At 41.3% G+C, this 25,859-nt stretch overlaps 1 protein-coding gene across 4 annotated transcripts in view; it reads right to left on the bottom strand.

The window, feature by feature from the left end:
* The window catches only part of FMNL2 (formin like 2), a 309,918-nt gene that overhangs the window by 14,585 nt on the left and 269,474 nt on the right, over positions 1–25,859 (bottom strand). For all 4 annotated transcript variants that reach the window (XM_061183889.1, XM_061183903.1, XM_061183895.1 and 1 more), the window contains exons 10-20: positions 20,847–20,921; positions 16,992–17,102; positions 14,271–14,420; positions 12,533–12,634; positions 10,487–10,799; positions 9,941–10,144; positions 4,774–4,898; positions 3,933–4,135; positions 2,268–2,502; positions 1,126–1,194; positions 925–1,005 (exon numbers count right to left, since the gene is read on the bottom strand). In XM_061183889.1, coding sequence (XP_061039872.1) covers positions 925–1,005; positions 1,126–1,194; positions 2,268–2,502; positions 3,933–4,135; positions 4,774–4,898; positions 9,941–10,144; positions 10,487–10,799; positions 12,533–12,634; positions 14,271–14,420; positions 16,992–17,102; positions 20,847–20,921 — 1,668 coding nt within the window. The remainder of the gene's footprint in view (positions 1–924; positions 1,006–1,125; positions 1,195–2,267; positions 2,503–3,932; positions 4,136–4,773; positions 4,899–9,940; positions 10,145–10,486; positions 10,800–12,532; positions 12,635–14,270; positions 14,421–16,991; positions 17,103–20,846; positions 20,922–25,859) is intronic.

The raw sequence follows: 25,859 nt of genomic DNA, 5'->3' as shown, positions 1-25,859 counted from the left end.
TGCACGGGTACACCTATGCCATAGTCCTCACATCCTGCTCAGCCCCACCTACTCCCCACCTCAAAGCAGATGTGCTTAACGTACGTACCATGGCCTTCTAGGGGCCAGAACTGTGACTAACTAGACAGTCCCTATCAAACAACCATGTCCCCCCGCACCTGGGGCTGGGGGCTCCAACCACCGCCCAACCTGCTCCCGTGGAAGCCACGTGTGCCAGTGCAGCCCGGGGGACAGGGCTCCATGGAGCATTCTCTCTAGTCCTGTTCCCAAGTCAGGTGACTCTGAAAAGCAGAGCACCCTTCTTCATCCAGGAAAAAAAAAACAAATTTTTTTTAGAAAACACAGAAAAGTATAAAGCAGCAGCTCAAAAAACCTTCCTAATTCCATTCAACCTCTCTGTTAATATCTTAATCTACTTCCATTCGGTTTTTTTCTTTCTCCATATTTTACCTAGTTAAAAATCAAACTGTACAGACAATTTATACCCTGCTTTCTTTCCTAAACACAAAATTACCTATTCCTTTGAAAACTCTTCACAAATATTCTAACAGTTGAAGAATAGTTCACCGTATTAACTATCATTACAGCATATTTAATCATTTCCCCAAATGTTGAATCTTTACACTGTTGCTAATTATTTGCAATTATAAATAAAATATAGCACCCATAATTCAGACCCCTGAGGAAAGATTCCTAGAAATGGAAATATCGGGTGAAAAGGTATGAGTATTTTTAAGGTTCAAAGTGCTTGCTGCCATGTGGCGTTCCAGAAAATTTGTACCCACTGCTCCTCCCACTAGCAGAGAATCTTCATCAAAACATCCCACCCCACTTCCAAGAGCAGACTCTCTCTGCTCCAGGACTTAATCTTTGCCAGCTGTTTTGTCTCTCATATAGCTCTTGTACTTCTTTTAGTCCACTCACCAGATCTAAACTCTGAAGTTTAAATCCATAAACTGCTCCTCGTTTACTGCTATTCATATAGTTTCCAAGGGCCAAGATGATCTGCAAAGAAAGAGAGAAAAGAGAAGCCCATCAGTACAGCATCCCAGGCATTCCCAGGCTGAGGAATGCAGCTGACAAGTCAGCTCTTCCATACACGTATAAGAGGAAAACTTCACTTGCCTCCAGAATTTTCTTGAGTTTTTGGGACGACTTTATAGAGACAGATGCTGCTATAATTGAGTGCAGTTGCTAGATTCCAGTCAAGGGAAAGAAGGAGGCGGGGGAAAAAAAAGACATGTTAAAAATGGGAAACTCTGATTGAAAACTAAAACTTTAATACAGAAGAAAACAAGCCTGCATTTAGAACTTAAAGCCTTAATGCTGAGATTCTATTTTTTCCTAAACATAACAATTTTAAGTTGTCCTGCTAGGTCTTAGGTAACTAGAGCATTACATGTAAGCTCTTCTCTAAATAGGAAGTATTATCAGAACTAGCTTATCATAAAATCTGTAAGCAATGAGACTTAAGTTAGGAGTCAACAGCATCTTCCAGGAGAACTCAATAGCCTGCCCACCATCTCTCATCATGTAATACAATTCATATTTTTAAATCAATGGAGCCAGCCAAGAACAAAAACAAAACAAAACAGCAAAGAAATATAATCACTGTGTAGCAGTTCTCAGAACATATTTTGGACACACATGCTACTATAATCAGTAATTAACAAACATTTATTTAGAAACAGAATTGGGAAAGAACTATTTATGATATTCATAAGTCTCTACCAGATTAACACAAAGGAACAAGAGATGGCTGGCTATTATTTCTACGTCACCACAGTGTACTGTAACAAACTTCCAAGGAAGAAGACCCCCATGGCAAATTTAACGCTTCCAATGAAAGTCAATAAGCCTGTTCACTAAAGATATGAGATGGTTTTTAGAAATGAAGTTAAATTTTCAGTCTTGGTAACCCAGCCAGAGGACTGGTACCTTGAGGAGGGGACCAAATTTGAGAAAATGCTTCTCCTTGTCCTCTGTATTGAGGTGTCCTTTAAAATCCAAAGGACATCTGTAGACACAGGAAATGGCATTCTCTAGGGAGAAGAGCAATATGGAATGGGGAAATTCACCGTTTTCAATTTTACTTGGCATACACAATGAGAAAAAGATGGTAAAAATAAAAATGTCATGTCGAAAGTTCTGGGAAGAAGTCTTAGAGCCCATGACATTAAGTGCAATTCTGGGAGAAAGTTAAAAGAAAACAACAAAAAAATGCTATCTGTTTGGACCCCTTCCCTTGCCAGAGTTGGTCCACTCACAGGAGTCAGCATCTGAATGCTTTCGGCAAAGTTCCCAATGAAGGCCATGATGGTCATCTTCTGCATGAGCCGCTCAATTTTACTGAACTGCATCATGAACCGGTCTTCATCTGACAAGTTTTCCAGGGGCTTCCTTTCCCGCTCATAGAGCCGCAGCACTTTCACCTCATTCTCAGTTGGCAAGAACCTCATCAAACACTCTACAAAGTCTACAGGCAATGTCTTCAAGTCAAATCTGAAGACAGAGGTGGACATGTCAGTGTTAAAGAGCAAACCCCCTCCCCTCTCAGCCACACCGCCACCTGGTCCAGCTCATGAACCACCGTGTCGATGAGCTGATGTCTACAGCTGGACGATGTCTACAGATGTGAACATGCCCCTTGGTGCTGGCTCCTGACTGTGCATCAAGCACTTTCATTGGTCCTTCCTGGAAACCTGGACCTTATCACAACTGCCATGCTCAGTTTTTAGGCTATTAGTATAGCTCTAAGCCTCTAGAAAGCAATAGTAAATGACAGCAGGTAGAAGCAGAAGGAAAGCTGAAGTATCTGGTGGTTAAGTGGTTCAAGGACATGTTTTTTTAGGCATGTGAAGTACTGCTAATTAAGGAGATATAATATTATACACACAATTACAGAATATCTGGTGAACTCTGTAAAATATTTCAATTAAACCAGTTAAGTCTGGGATATTTTTTTCTCCTTTAGAAAAAAAATGCATCAAAATGCCTGTACTATATGGATGCTTTGGCTTAAATGCATACATCCCTTGAGGGAATACTCAGTCTTTGTGGACCTATACTCAATCTGAACTAAAGAAGTATTTGCTACAATCTCTATTCTATTCTCTGGACAATCTTTGTTCAGCAATAGAATTACACTTAATCATCATGACAAACAAGATATGTGAAGATTAAAAACCAGAATTCATATCAGGTTTCAACACTAGAAATCAGAACAGATGATAGGGTGCACTAAACTACTAGCTTATGATCCTGGCTGAGGACATGAAACTGGAACAAATGATTTCTCAGTGTCTTTTACTCCCCTAAGAATCTCTGATCAAAATTTATGAAATACCAATTAATGATGAATTAGTTCCTAAAACATCTAATAACATCCTTTTCATATCTGAAAGTCACCATGACTCAAAGAGTAGAAAGATTCTTCTAATAGAAGAGTAAATAAAATCAATGCCTTCTCTGCAGTTCAAGGATTAAAAAAAGAACTAGACTTGCTTTAAGATGCCCTGAAAGTGCTAAGGAGCAACAGGAATCACATTCCTATTGTTATGAATTAAGACATGCCTCTGTCTCCTATTTGCATCTGGCGTTGAGTTGAATCATTCCACAAATGCCATCAAATTTGTACTCAACGAATCTGGATAAAATTCAGATACTCCACAGAAAACTGATATTTTCTCCCTGTTCTTAGCATCTGCAATACTTCTCTCAACTTTCCTTTTATGTAAGCATTGCTGCAGGCATATATGAGAACAGACAAAGATAATAAACGATGTCACCATCCAGTTGTTATTCTTCTAAAACAATTAATTACTCATTCTAATATAGCACCCCTGAAGGTCATTTCTGGTCCACCTCTTCAGCGTTACCATTTTTATTCTAAATTTACTAGGATATAATCTTTCAGAATGCCCTGAACTTACACATGAATAGCTTTACATATTTCATCCGCGGTCTTTCCAGCTTTCCTTAAAGTTATGGCAAGATTTTTAGCCCTATTTGCTTCTAGTAATGTCACTTTGTTTGATCCCTTCTGCGTTATCTTCTGTTTGCTTGAAGAAAGATCAATGGCAGGACCTTGGGCTTTTGTCTTAAATATTTCCTCAAATTCATCTACATTTAAGTCCTGGGTTGGAGAGGAATGAAATAGGCAAATTAGATTATACTTAAAAATGAAGTCAGGAAGCCACCATTTAGACAGTTTCTTAAGCATCAAAGAAGTTACTTTTTCTACTAAGTACTGATACTTGTCTTTGGCCACGGCTTGCTCTATTTCTCTATTTGTGTTAGTGTTGTGTGACTTATGCCACATATACAGACAAAAATGTCTAAAGTAGACAACTGTTTCCAACCAGTTAACTCAATTGCCTTTCAATTACTGCCTTGTAGGGATGGCCAGCACAGACTAAAACTATCCACCAAACCAGCTAGTAGGTGTGATTATTGAGTCCTTTTTCACTTATAGTTCAATAAAGGGTTTTTATGCCCCTTTATAAATTAAGGGCAGAGATTGTGTCAGATGTACATTTTGTGACATACAGTGAAGATGTTCAAAACTATTCCATTTTAATGTATAATAAGTTTTAAAACGTAGTTTTAGAACCACCTTACAAAATAGCATCCAATTTTATTCTCCTTTTCCTCTTTACATCAAGACACTTAAAACACTAGCTTTTATTGCAGAAACTTTCAGGTTAACACAGCACCCATTCTGGCTTTGCTGCACAGAGAGGGCCCCTTGTTTCTAACCAATGAGAAAGATACCTCCAGAATTCGCTCATCATCAATTTCGTTGAAGACTGTGCCATTGATCTGATTTGGCTTCAGGGCAACCCAGTTAAAAACTGGCATTCTGAATTTCGTCTTGATTGGCTTCTTAATTTTCACAGCTACAGAGGTCAGAGAGAATGAAATTAAGATTCCACCAAAACCCTCGAGAACAATCAGACAACAGTCCTTGCAGATGACACTCTAACACTGGAGGAAGGCTGGCAAGAGGTGGCCAGGTGTTTTAAAATATGGAAAACATCACGCAACACTTTAGCCAGGGCAACTTGAGGTCATCATTTGATACAACAGTGTGTTACAGTTGCCTAAGAGCTGGGGTTTTTGCTTTTATTTTATTTTTTTAATGTAGGCAGCTGGGTGGTTGAAATACAGTCACAGTGTCAGGACAATGCTTAGGACAAATAAAGAGTTGGGGAATAAAAATTATTCTTTATATTATTAGATAGCAGAGAGGGCAAATACTCTGTGTCACTTAGTTTGACATTGGTGAACGTGAGTCGCATTCTGACATCCTAAATTTCTGGTTCTCTAACACATATTTCCAAAACAAATCTTCAAAGATGAACAGAGACTGCAGATAGTGTCTGCTTAAACCACCAGGAATGAAATGTCAAGAAGGCTGACTTCCAGCCAAAGCAATACACTCCTGTGGATGATTTCAATAATGGGGATGATATTGGCTGTTGAGAGTTATTCCAAACAGACTAAGGGCCACAAATGGCCCAAAACAGAATGTTTAAGAAGACAAAAGGGGTACTTAGAAATCTGGGTTTGTATTGTTTTCTGGAGAAGGGCCACAGTCCCCTCCCCCTCTCTTTTAAGTGCAACCTCTCCCCAGGAATCAGCTACTACGTGCAACTAGAAGGTAAGAATGCACCCATTAAAAATACTGAAAACCTCTTAATAGAGAGGAAGGGTCCCACCTTTGAGGGGATGGGGGTGGGGGGAGTGCCACCTCCTCTTACTTTGGGGAAATGAGCTAAAAAAGGCAATCCACTAAAAATTCCATTAATTAACTACACACCATAAAGAAGTCTTCCCAAACCAATTAGCTATAAATATTCACCGTCTTAAGTCTGTCTCAGGGATGCCCACCACACTATTTGGGAAGGGAGGGAGAAGGAATTCAGTGCAGAACAAAAGAAATGGAACACACAACTGGGCTTTTACCTGGCTGCCTGCCTTACTGAAAAAACGGAGACAGACAGTGCCTCTCGTTCCTCCAGAGTTACAAAGGCCACGTGAACAGCGGGAATGTCATCTGACAGATCCACACAGAAGCATGCAGGAACACAGAAACACAGCTTTTGCCAAAACAGGCTTTCCACCACCAAATGTGACACTTTACTCTCCACTACCCAATAGTGTCCACTTCTGTCCTCGCTACCCAGGAAAGCCCATGTCCTCCAGGGGACCAAGGACCAGACCTTCCTCTAGTCTGGCACTTCTGCAGAGTTGAGGGAGAAGAGGTGGACGGGAGCGGGGGTGACAGGTCAGCGCCATCCGGTTCCATCATCCCTCCACAGACAACGCAGGCCTCAGGACATGCCCTACAAGCAACTCCCTGTGCAGCCACCCTGCTTTTAACTCTTTAAGCAAGATTAGGAATAAGCCTGCGATCAGAGCACAGGTCAAAAAGTTCTCTTCTGAAAGGCAGCCCTGACTCTGACTGGGGAGTTGGGGGGGTGGGTTAGCAGAGGCGGGGTCTATAGGTGACCACGATACGCACCATGTTCCCAGTGTTCAAGCTACAGGAAGTGGCTCTGCGTGGGTGGGTGGGTTTTCTGTGGAGAGAACCGAGCACCAGAGGGAGAGGACTAAGAAAGCAGCGCCCAGCAGCTTTCACTTGTTCTGGGGAGGAGCCTTCCTCTCTCCCTCAGGATAAATCTAAAATCCTTCTAGGGACTTCCCTGGTGGTGGTCCAGTGGTTAAGACTCTGCGCTCCCAGTACAGGGGGCACGGGTTCGATCCCTGGTTGGGGAACTAAGATCCCACATGCCACGGGGCACGGCCAAAAACAAACAAATAAAAAAAAAAACCCTAAAATCCTTCTAGAGTTGAGACCTTAGATCCAACTTTAAAAACTAAACTAAAAAACATTCCTTTTCCCAGGGAGAAAGGAACAGGGCACCTGAAATCCAGGATGCCTGCTTAAAGGGCCATAACCTCTTCTACAGGTTCAACTAAAACATGTGGGCAACCCTGGAATCAAAACAGCTAGCCAGCACCACACCTCCCCGCAGACACAGAGCAAATGCAATGGCTCGATGGGAGATGGGGTGGAGATGTCAAGGCACAGCGTGACCCACAGGAACACATGGCAGACACTCAACACACTCGGGGAGGAGCAACCTACAGAAAAGCTTGATTGGCCCGTCTTTTGTGGAAGCAGAAAGAACAAAGAAAATACAAAAGAAAAATTAGATACGGTTAGTGTTCAGCGGCTCAGCAGTCCACACACTCTTAGCAGAGAATTCCATGCTTCTGGGACACATTTCACAAGGCAGCACAGAGCCAAAAATTCATTTCCATTCAGACCTGCCTTAAAGACGCCCTTATTATTTTATTTTAAAAAATAACTCTTTTTTAGAAAAGGGGGAAAAATGATTTCATTATAGTGCTGCCAAAGAGCCATATTGACCTGCACTAAGTATTCCATAAGATATAAACAAGTTTTTTTAATGAAAAAATAATCAGCTGAAGTCCCAATTCTCACTGTGAAGCTCCAAAGCATATTCTTCCAAAGAGAAACAGACTAAGGTTACAGACTACCCAGGGGTCTGTCATTGATGACCTGACCGGGGAATGGGAACCAGGTTGGTCTAACAGATTTGAGGAGGTACGCCTTATACTTCAAATGCACATTTACACTACTAATATATTCTGTATAAAATGCAAAGAAAAGTCCACAAGATAAACTCAGGGGACCTCCTCCTGGTCCCCTGACTTGGTCACCAAGAAGACACTTGCTCATTGCCTGCTGAAGAGATAAGACATCCAGTTGCCTGTGGATCTAGGGGTCTAGTGATGTCACAGGTTTCTGGCTTCCCAGGGGGCCCTTGGCATATCATCTCAGCTGTCTCTTGGCTCTATGGGGACATCCTGATGCTCTCTGGCCTCTTGGTTCCAGAGAGAGAATGTCACTGAATACACTGGCAAAGCATCTCACAAAATGGGTTACAACCACTAAGTATTAACGGCCGAATTAAGGATGAGTAATGAAAAGAGATTAAAGGCCTTGTAGAAACTGCCTGATCTCAAGCTATCAAAGACTCGTAAGGATTTTATAATCCTTATGTCTTGTAAAACACAACATCTTGTAATTGTTTAATGGACGCTTACAGCACTGAAGAGGAGTTTCTTCAGTCCCACATACAGTCCTTCAAATTGCAATAAGACACAAAGGGGACAACTTCCAAATGTAGGAATCCTGAAGGGAGCAGTGAGGGATCAACGGAACACAGAGTTTCACACTGTAAAACTGAGGCAATCAATGGAGCCAACAAATTGTAAAGATTAAGTAGTAGGAAGAACCCAGGAAAAAATTTAACCAGAGAGGCCAAGACTCGTTCAGAAGGGAGTCCTGGACGTGCACATCTGAGACTCTTGGCTCTTCTCTCCACCAAGGCAGTTCTGAGGTCCAAGTCGGAGCCCAGGTGAATGCAAGTAGAGGCCGTATCACACATTAGGTTTTGTCAGAGAGAAAGGAAGCAGGACCAAAGGAGAGACGCGCTCATGGCGAGCGCTCCTGGGGGGCTACAGGGAAAGCCTCATCAGTGGGCCCAGGTGCACATGGCAATGACACTATCACTGAAAACAGCCTGTTGATGTAACAGATTCCTGGGGCTCCTTAAGAGGTTTTCTGTTTGTTTACGTTTCAAAATCCAACAGTTTCATGATGACACTCCTTTAACTTTTGTCCTTCAGAAGCAATAAAAGTTTTAGAAGAAAGCGGTAGACGAGGGAGACCTTGAAAGGTCGAAGTAAGTCATTGGTTTACTGCCAACACGACTTTGAACAGGCATCTTGTTTGACAGTTTTATAGGAGCTGGGGTGGAAGTAAACACCACAGATCTGATGTGGAACATGTTTGTTACAGGTGGTTTATTGGTGTCGAAAAGGGCTTCAGTCACTAGGATAAATTAGTCCTAATGACTGGCTGGTAAAGGTGCTGATGGGATGGACACGCTAAGAGATGGAGACTGGGAGATCGTTTACAGCTGAGACCATCATTTACACTTTGGGCAAAAGGCTCTGAAAACCACTGCAGCCTTGGAAATGAGACCATTAGAATGCTAGTTCATCAGAAATAAGAGACCTCATGAAGGGACTGAAATGGTTGAGGCAGCAGAATTATCTGACGTCACAGGAACGGCTTGGCAAAGCTCAGAGCAATTCCAAACGCCAGGGAAACACTCCGTGACTGGGAAAACAGCTTGCGGTATTTTAGAAAAGAGTAAAAATTCATTTTCGTGAGTCAAAAATAAGAACTTATAATTTAAGACATTAGAGCAACTCTCTTCCTCTCACCCACACCCGCCCCGTTTTATTTCTGGTGAGGGAGGGATGCCGCATTCTATCCTGGGCAGCGGAGCATTTCAAGGCAAGAAGGTACTGCTGGTGGCAACGCTTCCCTTTGAAGCTTAATTCCACTGTAGTGAATTGTGATGCCCTCAAATGCTCAGAAGAAACGCCTGGAAGCCTACATCAAGCAATTAACACAGAGAGGTATTTTCCCCTTTTATAGATGCCATCGAAAATACCTTCAAATAGCCATAAGCACTGAAAGCACGCTGTGTCAGACCTTGGACTGTCATGTTTGCTGAACCCATGAAAATGCACTGATCCCTAAGAAGGTAACCTGTCTCTCTTCCCTTCTCTAGGTGGGGAGAGAAAAGGTAGAAAGACGGTGTGAGATCAGAACTTCCTGTCATGGAAAGAGTGACAAAGGCTACTGAAAGAAAAATGCCTCTTGTGCACAATTTCCCCTTTACTGGCTGCATTAGCAGGAATGTTCTCATATCAAGAGGAGACACGTGATTTTGCAAGAGACCTGGACTTTGAAAGACTGGCCTGGACCCTCTGGAGGTCAGACAGTTGAGTATTTGTATTAAATATCTGGGTCTTAAATCTGCGCTCTTACCTGCTAATCCTGAGTTGAAAACCACTGTGGGTGAAGACGTCCCGGGCAGCGGGGGTGCAGAGGGAGGAGGGGGGGGCAAAGGGGGAGCCGGCACAGTCTCAGCTGCAGGACCCGGGAGGGGAGGCGGGGGCGGAGGGGGAGGCGGGGGAGGGGGAGGGGGAGGGGGAAGAGGGGGCATAGGCGGCGTGGCTGGACCGTTTCGCGCTAGCAAAAGAAAAGAAACAAATTGACTTTGAAAACAGGGGAAGGGTTTTTCCTGCAATATGCCATGTGTACATAAAGGACCTGAAAACAAACACTGAGGAGGACAAAGGGTTTTTTCCCCAAAGACTACCAAATGTCCTCGGTGACAAATGGGGAGCATTCTGCGCCATGTGTGAAATGAAGACGTATACCCTTCATCTCAAAAGGTAAAAAGTCCTTAGAATCAATCAATAAAAGAACATGCCAACAGAAACAGACAAAGGACATAGATGAACCGTAGGTAAAAAAAGAAATACAGATATCCCAATGCTCTAGCTCAGCTCTCTCGCCAAGGCTTCTTACCTGCTTCAGGTGCGTCTGACGACAGAGGCAGGGGTGGGGGAGGAGGGGGCAAGGGTCCCGAGGCGGCGGCCCCCGTCACTGGTCCCACAAAGTCACCCACCGCCACTTCAGACCCCGTGGGCAACGTGCCAGAAGCCACGACCGGCAGGATGGCGATGTCCCCATCTCCTTTCTTCTGAATTTTAATGGTCCCTTGTTTCTCCAGCTCATGAATCTTTTTTTCTAGGGTAGACTGTCTTTGAATGGCTTCTTCTTTCTCTTTGACCATTTTCCTTAATGTGTGAACCTGGGTATTTGCATCTTTGTAGATTTCCTGCAAAAAAGCCCATGGTCAAGAGTTGGCCTTCACGTGACATTCGTGCCTATTACCGTTAGATTGGCAAATTGAGGATAAAGAAAATAACAAAAAAAAAAAGGAAAAAAGAAAAAGGATACTTACTATATATATATATATATATATATATATATATATAGGAATTCTATGGAACTCAGCCAGAACTTATAAAGTCCCATTCGTTATCAATTGTTCACTGGTAATGCATGCAATACATTCTAGCAGTTGTTACTGTTGAGGTAATTCTTTCCATTAATAAATACAGCTAAGTCAGTTTTCCCCACAGGTGAAGAGGAACAGGGCAGAGATGACCCAAAAATAATTTTATAGCTGACTTTGGAATATCCTGAGGGTATTCTGGTGGTGCAGCATGTTTTCTTTTCACTTTTGTTAAAATTCATTTGTTACTCCTAGATACATATCAGCTAACAGTAGACAAAAGGTCCCTAAATCAGACTTGGACAGAAGTCAAGCTGGGATTAAAAATCTGCAAATCATGGAATAATCCACTCATGAGTAACCAGGGGCTGACTGTTTTGAATGGATTTCTTGGCCTTCACAATGCCCCCTTGACCAAGCTCAGGACAGCAACTGTTGTAACATTTTCCCTTTTGTAATGCAGTTCACAAAACAGGCCAATGCTTCCCTCCACTAATTCCTTATTTCTGTCTAAGTTCTTCGCAGAAAACAAAGAAGTTATAATTTTCAATTCAAAGGCTGTCCCGGTTCCTTTTATAAGGGGTCCACAGAGGTTCCTGTGGAAGGATTTTATGGAACTCACTTGCTGGGCCTTACACACGTGATCTCTCACCACAAACCTCCAGCAGGTAGGGAAACATTCTTCACACCCTGTCTATTATTAATAATCTGAGAGTCTGAACTTGAATTGAGTCCATATGCTACAACTCTGTCTCGATGGAGTGCCAGAAAATAAATTTCCTAGAGTTAACTGTAGGACCTGTCAGAATATCACGCAACACACACAGACATGATAACCATCACATAAAACGTGCCATATCATTAACGGTCATGTAAAGGCAAGCCATTTGCCTAAAAGCCCTCCAGGCATTTTGGTGTTTTTATGTTCAAGCACATGGATGGCACTCCATAAATACCTGACCTGTAAGGTAAAATAATGCTAAAGCCAAACAAAATAGCTGGAATTATCTGATAATAAAATGGATTGATTTTGCTTTTGACTTTTTTCTTTCTCTTTCTCTCTCTCCTTTTTTTTTTGCTTTTTTTTTTTGGTGAATGCCAGTAGGTCTTGTCTATGTTGTGATTTCACCGTTTCCATGGCAACTACCAAACCTGGTTTCAAGCAGAAGCAAAGCAAAGAAATACGAAGAAGTCCAAGTCCTAAGAAAAATAAATAAGTGGCATGAATTAAATCCATGCTGTGTTTTTATTTCCAACCAAATGGGTGATCCACAGAATTCACTCAGACTCGTCCAGATGGGAAAATACTGTTGCTCCCAAAACCAGTGATAAGGAAGTAATGAAGCCCCAGCATTTGATTGCACACACATGTGAAGACGTACCCTAACTATGTGTACTTTTCATTTGCGTTTCACCTCTGAAATGGTTCCAGTAAATATGCCACATACATGCCTCCCTCTGCTGTGAACATATGAGGGTCCCATCTACTAGGCTAAAGCTAGAGCACATTCCCTGCAATGCCCACCTGGGGTGGCTGCCATCATCACACTTACCCGAACAACATCCAGCTCCTTGTTCCTCTGCATGAGCTGCTTTTCCAGTTCCACGATCTTGGACATGGCTTCATTCTCTGTGTCTTGCAGTTTTTCCGACAACTGTAAAGTTTTGAAAGGGAAGATGTGTCACAATAAAGGATCATTCTCATCAGGTCCTTGGTTTTCAGAAAGTGTAGCTCAGAGACCACTAGGGGCCCAGCAGAGTCCTGCATGTGTTCCCCAAGTTGTTTTCTGAAAATGTTAATATTTATAAGATGGTGCTGAATACATCCTTGTTTCTAAGAGGAATTCATTTACAAGGGATCCTTAATAAAACCCATAAGTCAGCTCCTTAGTGTTTCGACATACACAGTGTGTCTTTCTCCATTTCTGCAGGGGCCAGCAAGGGTAGAGAATAGTAGGTGAGGGAGGAGGACGAGTCACCTTTCCCTCCCTAAGAAAAGGCCATTAGGCAAAAGCTTTTGAAAACTGTTGACCCAGAAAACTTGGTTTTGTTGTTATAAGTCAGCAGTTGAAAAAATACTACTGCTTGTTTTGACTCAAACTATCCAAATAATAAAAGTCATTTTGGAGGGGTAGTTCAAATAAACAGGTGGTTACTACAATAGCAGGTTATGTAAGTATGGTCACGCAATGCCAGCTAAGGCTTCAGAGAAAGATGGGGTGAGCCATGAGTGAAAGTTACTTTTCACATAAGGCTCTAAAATTGGGCAACTTCTGATTTCTTACATCTCACTGAGAATAATCACACATAAAGAAAATGAGGGAGGCAAGGTGAGGAGGAAGAGTGGAGATTTACGCTGACCAAGTTCAGAATATAATATAAATATCTTAAGGGAAGAGACAAAAACAGAAAAAGGAAGAGCCTATAAATGCTCTCCCTAAGCAGGTACCAACTAAGTCAGCACAGCACTTACAAAGGGAGGGGTTTTGGCAACTTGGCTAAACCACAAGCCATGAAGATGCCCCTTTTCAGACTGATGGGAAAAGAGGAAGGACGTTAAGCACAAGTAATACTCTTAACTAAGAAAATGCAGAGAAAAATAAATGGACCGTTCAAAGAGAAAAAAAACCACATCCCTCCAAAAAGAGACAATTCCTTTCACAATCAAGGACACTTTCAATCAGAATTCAGTAAAAGGATGTGGTCCTCACAATGTTTGGGTTTTAAGACACACCATATTCCTGTTCATTATACTGAGAGGACACTTCTTGAAAGAAGAGGATATATGGGAAAACTTGCCGATTTCCTTGAAAATGCTACCGTTGAGATGAAGCTATTTAGAACTTGAGTACCCATGAGGCAGGAAAGTGAAGACCCGCATCATGTGGACACTAGATCAGCCCGTCCACAGCTTGCATGAGCACATTTGGTACAAGACGACTCACATTCAGAAGAAGATACTTCTTCACCAAACTGACATATTTTAGTTGCATTTCTCTTCAGGTAATGCCAATGTTCTAACTCTCCTGTGCTTATAACTAAGGTGGCCAGGAAATCTGGACGCAGCAGAAACTGAGCAGTGAACGAAGGCAACGGGTTCCACTTAGTTGTCAGTAACATACCTGCCTTCGTTGAAAGAGCCCAGAATGGCTTCTGGTCGCTCTCTAGCTCAAGTTGCATCTCATTCCTAGACTCCAAATCCTTTCGTTCACTGCCATAAAAGCTAACATCTGTTCTGCCTTGCACCTAGCTGAAACGTTAGCCATTTTTCTTTTTCTGAGAGGTAGTTACATGAGAGATGTTTTCTTCCAGTTCTTCCACCCTCTCCAAAGCTGCATTCTTGGTTTCCGCGTCTTCCAGCAGAGCTCCCACATCAAACACATTGTCCAGGTAAGCCTGAATCTGTACCTGCAGCTTGTCACTCTCAGTATGTTTCAGCTTCTAAAAATCAAAATGCAGGAGAACGTGGTGTTAGCATATCTGTGGAAACACAACATAATTACCCAAGAGCCTATATGTTTTTGTTTGTTCCTTCCAAGAGAGGTTTTTGTTGGTTGGTTGGTTGTTTTTTTTTTTTTTTTTTGGCCACGTCACGAGGCATGTGGGATCTTAATTCCCCAACCAGCTATGGAACCCGGGCCCCTTGCATTGGAAGCGTGGAGTCTTAACCACTGGACCACCAGGGAAGTCCCCCAAGAGAGGGTTTTGTATCTCATTCTCCTTAAGAGAACTCTGGAGTAACCATCTAAGAGGGTACCATCAGATTACTTTCTGGTGCTTACCCTTTCCCAAATACACACACATTTTCTCCCTAATCCTTCCTGTAGATATATTCCCCATGCAGATATATTCCAACCTAAAACATTTTTGATGCAGGTGAAATCAAGATAACAGAAAAATCAAAAGGGAACAACAGTCACAAGTAACATAAAACTTGAGAGGTATCTGTGTGGTAGAGGAGATTAGAGTGGGTGGTATCTTGCCTGGGTAGTGATGGTAGTTCCGGTTGAGGGTGAGGGGTACATGGGAGTCAAGGAAGACACTGATAGAGTATATTAGACTCGGGGATTATTTTAGCACTAGTTCCTAGAACCCATCCCCCATAATTACTTGGTTAAGACACTCCCCCAACATGAGAAGCTCAGGGCTCCCAAAGCACAGATCAGGAACCTTTCCCCCATTCACTGCATTCTAGGGCCAGGCATCCCAAAGAAAGTCAACTAGCTCTAAGGTAAAATTAGAGGTCAAGTAAATCAGTCAATCTTTCTTACAAGTAACATAAGTCATGTCTTTCCCTGGGGAGCAGATGAGTGGCTAGAATAATATCTGGCACATGGATGACGCCAATATACATTTACTGAACAAGTCAGTGATGACTTACAAGGTTGGGTTTTTGTAAACTAATGAAGCATTTATATATTATATGCGTACGTTATTATTCTTCTAACCACTTCTATCAAAGTCCGGAACCAACAGACCAGGAAGTAGAGAAATACAGAGTTCTGGGAAAAAATCAAATTTTTAAGAGGAATTCTACTCTACAAATAAATTATCAGGAAAACAGATTTTCTCCTAGGTCTAATCTAGAATTCTACATCTTAGCTGTCTTGAAGAGAGTATGTTCCATCTTAGTTTATGAGTCAGAACCGAAAAAAAATTTCAGAACAAGGGCAAAGCTTAGAAAAGAAAATGAAGAAGCAGCTTAGCGGGATTTTTCACAAGATTCACAGTGAGTAACAGGCGCTGATGTTACTACCTGTCATTGTATCCTGGCGCCTGAAATGAGCTCTGTGCAGCCACAACAAAACTGAACCTAAAACACCATCAGGAATACACCCAACTTTCATTCAAATATTGCTACTCTCAGGGCATGTGGAGAAAGAGAAGAGAGGAACCCTGATTTCAAAGCAGGAACAAACTGTTGAATACAATATTCTGTCAAAGATATTAGTCATTCTTTAAATAGGAAAGCAATTCAAACAAACTTTTCAATGGAAATCTTTCACGGCTCCACCTGAGTAGAGTCTTTAGACAACATTAGGCCAGTCTACTCGAGGGCAGCCCAGCTGGTCTGATAAACAAGGCCATGAGCTGAAGAGTAACCAACTCTGCAACTCCACCTTGCGATAAACTGAGGGTACCGCCTGTGTAATTCCCTGGCTTCACTCTAAAGGAAGATGGGCAGGTGAACTCTGGAGACGTTCAAGGGAAGTACTTCTATTTTCTTCACTGTTACAAACAGGCTTGAAATTGAGGTCAACAATTCTTGCCCTATTACTAGTGGCCTTTCAAATTCAAGTGGATCATTCCCTACACAGAAGGGAAAACAAAACTGCCTGAGTCAAAAGACAAGGGCACATCCTGTGCACACACAGCTACTTAAGTCTGTTTATGATTTTCACATCAACTTTGTTTTTTAGGCAAAGAAGCTCAGGGAACTGGCTGAGCACTTCCGCAAGGGAGCAAGAGAAAGAGAAACTTTAGAGCCCTCTTCTCTCAAGAACTAAAAGCAGAATTTCTAAAGACACAAACACTTAAGCAGAATTTAACAGCTACATGAGGAAGTCTCTAGTGCCCACTTCCTCATTATTTTTTGATGCTCCAAGCATTTATTCATCACTCTACAGCAGTCTTGGTTTGACTTTCCCTGCCCAGATGGAGTCCACAGAGTAACTAAGAACGCACATTGCCCAACAGCCCGGATGAAGGGTACAGTGAGACTTGACCCAGACAGAGCTCAAAAGCAGAGGAAAGCTGTAGCAAGGCTCTAAGAGGTTATTTGACTCCAGTACTAAAAGGCTGCTGGCAGAAGACAACGTAAGGCCCTAGGAGGTCTGCAAGAATCCAGCTTCTCTGGCAGATCACATCACTCAGATTGGTTCTTTTAACTAGCACTACGGCACCCGACTGCATGGAGCCTTAAGTGTTCTTTGGTCATTATGGAAGTGCATCTTTGAGGGCAGGCAATAAATCAAGTCTCATATTGGAACTAAAGGTTACAGCTATACTTACATCCAAGTATTCATCCAGGCCTAACTTGGTAAATTCATATTGGAGGTGAACTCTGAAATTCATGTCTTCTACTGAATGGACTACAATATTAATAAACTGCATAGAGGCCACCTGAAATGAAATTGTCAACAGGTTAGATGAGCTCCAAACTTGTTTTCTCAGTTTAATCATAGTCATATACTTTCAATTTCACAAATCTAAGCTCACTTACCAATTTCCTTTTCCTTTGTTTCATTGGGTCTTTAAAAATATTTTACAATTTTTAAAAATTCAAAAGTTATAGCGGTACCACAATAAGATACCACTTCATATCCACTAAGATGCTATCATCAAAAAGAAAGATAATAACAAGTGTTGGCAAGGATGTGGAAAAACTGGAACCCTCATCCACTGCTGGTGGGGATATAAAATAGTGCAGCCACTTTGAAAAGCTTGATAGTTCCTCAAAATGTTATTCAGAGTTACTGTGTGACCCAGCAATCCCACTCCTAGGAATACACCCAAGAGAAATGAAAACATACATCTGCCTAAAAATTTGTACACAAATGTTCATAGTAGCATTATTCATAATAACCAAAAAGTAGGGGGAAAAACCCCCAATGTCCATGAACTGATGGATTACAAAAATGTGATTCCATTCATGTGAAATATCCAGAATGGGAATATCTATAGAGACAGACAGTAGGTTAGCAGTTGCCTAGGACTGGGGGTGGGAAAAATGACCGCTAATGGGTACAGGAATTCTTTGGGGGTGGGGGGAGGAGGCAACAAATGTTCTAAATTAGACTGCAGTGATGACTGCACAACCCTACAAATACGCTAAAAATACACTGAACTGAGCACTTCAGATGTGTAAGTTGGATGGTATGTTAATTGTATCTCGCTAAAGCTGTTTTTAAAAAGTCTTATAGGCATATACAACACACTCAGTTATTACCAGTACATTGTAGAAATGTGATAATTATTACAACGAAGAACATTTAAATCACCTGTAATCACACCACAAGGTAATCACCTGTAAAATTTTACTGTGGGCCCCGCCATACCAACAGGACAGTAACAGAGCTTCTGACCCATCTTTCCATTTTAAACAATCAACCAGTTTCTATTCCATAAAAGCCTTGGATTTGCTACATTCTCCCCACAACTGCATCAGTGGCTCTGATCTGCCACAGAGAAAACCAGTCCCCAGCTTAGTAAATAACAGAACAGAGTTTAACGTATCTATTTTGTTTTCAATAGGGACAGTCAGTTTACTTACAGTGAAAATATCTCACTAATGCTTTCCCTCTACGGTTACCCAGAGACTTGCAAGGAGGTATGACTGTGGGACCCACATTCACACTTACTCTGAAAACTGCCTCGCTCTTCCTCTCTCCCCCAAACCCCACTTTTTTTTATCTTGTTTAAATTGTTTTTCTCGAGTTCGATTCTTCTTTGAGTATATGTTATCCATTGGGTATCTGTGGAAGATGTGTAAACTCTCTAGGTTACATGAGGAATCTATCACCATTTACTAAAAAATTACGTCAGGTGTTATGGCTCAATAAGCTAAAAAAGATTTTGTCACTTTTTTGTTTTCTTTTGCCCACAAAAAAAAAATAAATACATAGAAAGGTCTTATGCTACATGTGAAGCATTTATATTATGTTTTACATGGAATATGTTGTTAGGGAAGTTGTGCAACTTAATTGCATTCCCAAGACAGTTTAAGAAAAGCCTCATTTTCTGGAAAAAACAAATATGGCTAGATTTTGGCATCTTTCCATTTCTCTTCTAAAGCAGGTCTAAGTGATCTATTGAGTATTATACTATGCCGAAGAGGCAACTATTTGCTAGATGGCACATGACTCGAGCACATAGTATCCATATACTAACAGCCTCTAAATAAGATTCTCCAATGCATGTTCATAGGAATAAATGAACCGACAGGAAATATGCTCTCATTTGTCAACAGTGCAGGTGTTGTAAAGGGCTTAACATCATTATAATTTCAGTAGAAACTCAAATGGCAGAGAGATCTGGTAGGTATGATAAATGAGTGAAGTGGGCCTCGTGTAATACAATAGGGAATGGTGTGGACTGTGACAGACTGGAAAGGCTATCTTCAGACTTAAGGAACAGGGACAACTTGGCTCCAGCAGCTGATACTCTACAAACAGGGACCTAGTGTTTCCAGAACTTTCTAGTTCTCAGGAAAATCAGAAATCTGTAATTTAAGGCACAGTTTTCAAATTTTTTAATGGAAGGACATCACTGTCAGACTAAACTCACAAGCCTGTATGTATGTTGGCTTCAGCCTGGGAGGCTCCAGTTTGCAAGGCCAGCTCTAAAGGAACAAATAAGTTCCCCCTATGACGGCAGAGGAAAGATCCTGGTCAGGTGAGCCAGGGCATGACTTCTTTACATATTTGCCACCAGTGCAAATGTTAGCCTTAAACTCTCCAAAAAAATCCCAATAACAAGAACTAAAAGGTCAATGTAAAAGTATTCCTTGTTTCAAATTTATTTTTCACCTTTTGAAAAAGTATGTATACATATGCTTTATGGAACAGAAAAGCTCTATAAAAGATTTCAACCGATACTGATTTGGGAAGGGGCTGAGGACTAGGAAGTGTATAAAATTTGAGGACCCAGAAAACATTTTTCATATAAAAGGGTTAGAAATCTGCAAAGCTATGTTCCATGTTTTATAATCACTGAAGCAATTCAAATGAAAACTGCCTGGCATCCCAAGCACAGGTTTCAGAAGACTTGACGACAGAAGAACTGAACGGAGTATCTACTCCAGGCTAGAAGGGATCTGGGAAATTAAGCCCAAGTAAAGAATCTCCTGGGTCCAGAAGTTTCCAAGGTCAACTGAATTAGGTCAAAGAAAGCATACCTGGGTGTACTCAAGGGTAATCTGGCTCTGGAAATTCTCTACAGTGGATTCCACCTTCAGTCCAGGATTAAGATTTAGGTACATAGATTTAGAAGTGCTCAAACTCCTTTTGCTTTTTGTACCTGAAGATGACAGTCCTGCTGCTGAATCACACATTTTTGCATGTGATTTACCCTGCTAAGGAGACCTGCAGTATGATCACGCCCTCACAGAATTACTCGAGCAGGAAATGAAGGGAGGAAAAAAAAAATCACTGCTATGTATTAATTTGGGGGATATACACCGTCAGTTCTACAAACCAAAGCACTTCAGTCTTTGAGAATACAGTTTGGAGAAAACCACTGGCTGGGGTGTGCAAAAGGCAGAATGGTTAACATTCTTGGTTTCTACTTTAAGGATTCTTATGAGCACTATTGACAGCTAAAGCTGGCTCTTGCAGGCATTTGTGCCAGGTGTTAACTTCCTTTTCCCAAATGCATGGCTTCACCCTTTGCTATAAATACAGTTGCCCCTTGAACAACATGGGTTTGAACTGTGTGGGTCCACTCACACGCAAATTTTTTTCAATAGCAAATACCAGGTACTACACGATTCACAGTTGGTTGAATGTGCGGATGCGGAACCATGTAAGCAGACAGCCAACTGTAAGTTAACAGGCGGGTTTTCCACCATAGGGAAGGTCAGCGCCCCTAACCCCCCGCATTGTTCAAGGGTCAACAAGAGTACTGTAATCAGTACTTCTGGCCTTTACTATAGTGTATACATAAAGAATAAAACTGCAGATAAATGCCATAAAGGTAAAATACAGATTAAAAGAGCAAGTCTAAATTGGATCTTTAGCATATTATACTCAGTTTCCTATCCTTTAAAACATATAATACATATGTATGTATAATAAATATAAATGGAATTAGGAAATAACTGCTAAAAACTGAGTTTGCTTTATTGAAAGTAGTACTGAAATAACTCACCATAAAATCTATGTTATTGTCCTCATTTCTGAAATGTTCCATCAACTTCTCAAAGCGCTGTTTTTCTCCACAAACCTGAAACACATTATCATCCGGCATGTGAAATTCCAAACATAAGCACTCCAAAATTAGATGCAGATATTTTAGCATTAATAATTATTTCCAGAACATCTATTTTTTTTCCCTCTCTCACAGGCTATTTACTTCTCTTCCTATAGTTAACACACAAATAGCAAAGTGAGCCAGGACCAAAGCTCACCCTTGGTTTCTCTTGCATGTTCTCTTGCTATTTTGAAATCCATACCGAATGTGCTATTTTTTCACTGGTCATCTTTGTTTGTCCCACCAATCTTTTTAGCTGGCATTCAGAATCCCAGAATGTTGCTTCTGGTTACAAAGAAAAAAAAAAAAAAAGACCATACTTTTCCTTTTTACAAAAGTACTTTTGAAACAGACATGCTAAAAGAGTTTAATAATTTTGTATTTAAATTCTTTGAGAAGCAGATTCAAATTGTTCATATCATGTCTAACCAAATCAAATAATTTTAAGCATAAACTACAACACAAAAACTTTGGGAGGCTATCTAACCCATTCAAGGTGGGTACAGAAATTTGCAGTAATTTGTAAAGTAGCACTCCAGAGGCCTGAAATACACACATTCAGCTTGAATTACTGCTTTTGCTGAAGAGGTGAGCCCCAAAGCTCTCCAGAGCCCCAAGGTATTCTGCTTACATGTGGAATTAAATACATGGAGTTAAGAACACAGAGTCAAAGAAAGATTTGTACCAAATAACGACTCTCTGGAGACTTATGCCCCCAAAAAATCAAAGGATGAACTTTAATTCTTTCAGTGTCCTTGTCTACCTTTTTTGGAGCAAAGTCCTAAACACACTGGTTGATTCATTCCACCTTCAGAAACTATTTACCCGGACACCCGTGGGCTCCTTGTTATGTTAGTAAGACACAGTCTCTGGTCTTAACATTTTTTGTGAATTTAATCCAGGTTTCATATGCTGAACGAAATTTTCTGATTCCCTTTGTGATCTTAGGAATACTCAGGCCAATCCTAAATCCTAAAGATTTCTCCTAAAATGATATTTCATAATGCTATAATGCAGCCATTTAATTCTGTCATGTTAAAATTCCGTGTGTGTGTGTGTGTGTATACACATAAAGACACATACATTTTGGGGAAGAGAATGTCCAATGAAGGTCGGAATTTTATGTTTTGTTCCTTACTCTATCCTCAGCATCTAGAACAATGCTTAGCATGTTGTAAATTCTCAATTTTTGTTGAATTGCACTGAATAGAGGATAAACAAAAAATTATGTTAAAATACTCCTTTCCATTATGGTTTATCACCTGATATTGAATATAGTTCCCTGCTCTACACAGTAGGACCTTGTTGTTTACCCATCCTATGTATAATAGCTTGCATCTGCTATATTCAATATCCGGTGATAAACCATAATGGAAAAGAATATGAAAAAGAATGTGTATATGTATGTGTGTGTGTGTGTATATATATATATATATATATATATATATATATATATATATATATATATATAAAATATATATATATAACTGAGTCACTTTGCTGTACAGCAGAAATTAACACAACATTGTAAATCAACTATACTTCAAAAAACTAAATTAAAAAAAAAGAAAAAAATACTCTTAACGAAAGGGTGAATGACTTACTACTCCCCATGATGTTTTAGAGCGAAACAAGAAGCCTCAGACCTCCGTAGCCAGGGACTAGGAGTCAATCTTTAGTAGTGGTTCCTGTGCCTTGACCGTGTGCTGGAAACGCTAAGATGAGCAGCTCCCACCTTTGAAGGACTTCTAGTCTCAAAGCAACTTAATTTTCTCAACAGATTCAGACCACAGTTTACTATATTCTGATGACAACTCCCCATTTATCTATACCCACCTAAACAAAAAATAATTATAGAAGATAGGAACAGTGCATGGGCCGGGTCTGGAGGAAGGGAAGGAGGCTCCAGAAGGCAGAGTTTAAAGGAAAGCCTTTAAAAGACATGTGTGTCCAATCCCACCCACGACAGCCCAATGCAGGAGGCCCAGGTGGAGCTGGGGTGACAATGGGCAGGTACATTTGCAAAGCACTACAGACCATTCTGATGCTCTGGAAAAGCTGAGAACCAGAGATTTAAAGGATGCCATGTTCAGCCCCGGGGCCCACCAGCCCTTCTGGAAAATATGCACAAGTTCCTGGAAAAAAAGGCTTGTTGAATGGGGCACGAAAGTGCAGGACCAGCTCCCTAGACCATGACATCAGTCACATCTTGTGCCCAAAGGCATACGTGGCTCTAGCCTGCAAAAAAAAGCCCAATGGCTGAAAACTGGCAAGGCTTGGTATAGAAAAGGTTAGAATTACAACCTAAATTTTCTTTAAGAGAAACCTCAACATAAGAACTTGTTTCCCAGCAGGACAATTTACTTCAATCTGTTTTGGGAGGTGGGTAGTGACAGGAGAAAGGAAGAGAGGTGCTTCTGGATGTGGGGACAGCTACCAGCTCTCCTGAGAAGCAGGCTGGGATTAATGTGGTGTTGAGCAGCTAGGCACTCACTGAACCAGGAGAGGCAGCGGCCATCAGTGAGCAGTGACGATGAAGACAATTCCTAGGAGGGCAAAGCCTTCCAAATCAAAGAATGTCAGAAACCTGCAAAGTACCCTGGGGAGTCTGGGGCCCTCAATTTATGAATGAGACTGACACCCAGAGAGATCAAATATCTCTAACTTGATGAAACGTCCACACAGAGGTTAGAACCAGGTCCCCAACTGCCAGCCTGATGTTCCTTCCCTCACACAGCCCAGAATGTTCAGATAAACATATTCAAGATGATAGTAAAAGCACTCCAGAATTATCTGAGACACCAACAGAGATGGAAAATGTTATTATTAAAAACCGCAATCAGTGCTCGCTTCGGCAGCACATAGACTAAAAACCGCAATCAGGGACTTACCGGGTGGCACGGTGGTTAAGAATCCACCTGCCAATGCAGGGGACACAGGTTCGAGCCCTGGTCCAGGAAGATCCCACATGCCTTGGAGCAACTAAGCCCATGCGCCACAACTACTGAGCCTGCGCTCTAGAGCCTGCGAGCCACAACTACTGAAGCCCGCGCACCTAGAGCCTGTGCTCCTCAACAAGAGAAGCCACCGCAATGAGAAGCCCGCGCACCACAACGAAGGGTAGCCCCTGCTCGCCGCAACTAGAGAAAAGCCCGCACACAGCAACGAAGACCCACCGCAGCCAAAAATAAAAATTAATAAATAAAAATTAAAAAATTAAAAAAAAAAACCCCAATCATTCCATCAGGCATGCACTTGATGTCCATGCACCTGAATCTCCCATGGAACTTCTAAAAATGGACGATTCTTAGGGTCTAAATCAGGACACACTGAATGAGAATCTCCATGGTTAGAACTAGGAATTTGTGCTTTTAAATAAGACTCAGATTTGTTGGACCAGCATTTAGAAACCAATGGCTTATACAATATTAGACTAGCTGATTTAACCCTCAGCCTTTCTGACTACCAACTGTAAACTGGATAGCTACATCATTAACTCCACAACTCATTCAACTTCCAATTTAACTACACAAAAAAGAAATACAGTTACTATAACTGGGTGTCATAGGAATGCAGCAGGGATTGGCCCACTGTCCCTGCACAGGTACAATGAATAATAAGGTAACTCCCAAATAATCAGGGATTGTGTCCAGGACATTAAGGAAAGTGGATTTTATATAGCCGAGGAAAGCACATGTGGGCAACAACAAAACTACTCAGATTGTTAATAGAAAGAGATGGCATCAACTCCAGAACAAGCAATATTAGATTAACTTTAAGCTGAATTAAGATCCCAAAAGTCATAGTACTAGCCTGGTAGATAGGACTGAGATAGACATTAAGAGGAGCCTTGAATATATGCCTTTCTTTAGAAATCCCTCATTCCATCAACAGACAAATGCATGCTGAGAACATGTGCTATGAAACAGAGTATTAAATACCTTTAATCTTTAAAAATAACAGACTTAAATGTCTTCCAATTTACAGCTCCTAGGAACTTGGTGAAAAGGATCCAAATACATAAAACAACACATTGCCAACATAGATGCCAGCTTGGGGAAACTGTGAAAGACTGACCACTCTCTTCATCCACGGTAAGAACTAGAAGGGCCCCTCCTATCAGCTCCACCAAGCCCTTCTCTGTAAAGGTTTAGACTGCTCAATCTCAACTAATGAATTCAGGGTGGTACTTTCTGACACTGTTCTACAGGAACAGCATGGATTCCCAGGGCCCCCTTCATTTCTGCTGGGGAAAAAAAAAGGAAGCATATGAACAAGATTCATATTTGTTTCTATGTTACTTTAGCAATCATTAAACCAGAGTATACTACAATCCCACAGGAAATGGGAAGATGTGTTTGGGGAAGGTTGGTAAAAGTCGTGTCCCACATCAAAGGAAAGTTGTCCTAGCTCATACAGCTCACATCTGGACCACCCCTGCATACTTGTTTCAAATAAGATCATCATGGATGAACATGCCTCTTCTCTCCTTTGAAACTGGCCTCATTTAGAAAACCTGATGAGGATGAAAGGAACAAGACACTGATCCCCAATTATTTTCCCAATCTACACAATGGCCTTCGGGGGGTGTTCTCAAGGCCTTCATCAAACGTACAGGAGAGCCAGGAGCATGTTTGCATGTATATATTAGTGTACATTATAAACTGCTGTATATAACTTCCATCTGCCAACAAAGACCAGACAATATATGATCTGAAAACTTTCAAGTAAAACAACTGTACTATTGCAGTTGAAACGTGTCATTTCTTGACTTTTCTCTTCACTGGTATTTCTCATTCCCCCACTAGCTTTGACATCGGTTTCCTATATCAATAACAAACTCCTATATCACTGGAGTAGGGAGGGTAGGGAGTAAATTTAAGAGACACAGCCATAGAAGGCTGAGCAGAG

This window comes from Eubalaena glacialis, chromosome 1, assembly GCF_028564815.1.
Source record: "Eubalaena glacialis isolate mEubGla1 chromosome 1, mEubGla1.1.hap2.+ XY, whole genome shotgun sequence".
Classification (NCBI taxonomy): domain Eukaryota; kingdom Metazoa; phylum Chordata; class Mammalia; order Artiodactyla; family Balaenidae; genus Eubalaena; species Eubalaena glacialis.
The sequence above is the reverse complement of the archived record's forward strand: the minus strand, read 5'-3'. Positions and strand labels throughout refer to the sequence as shown.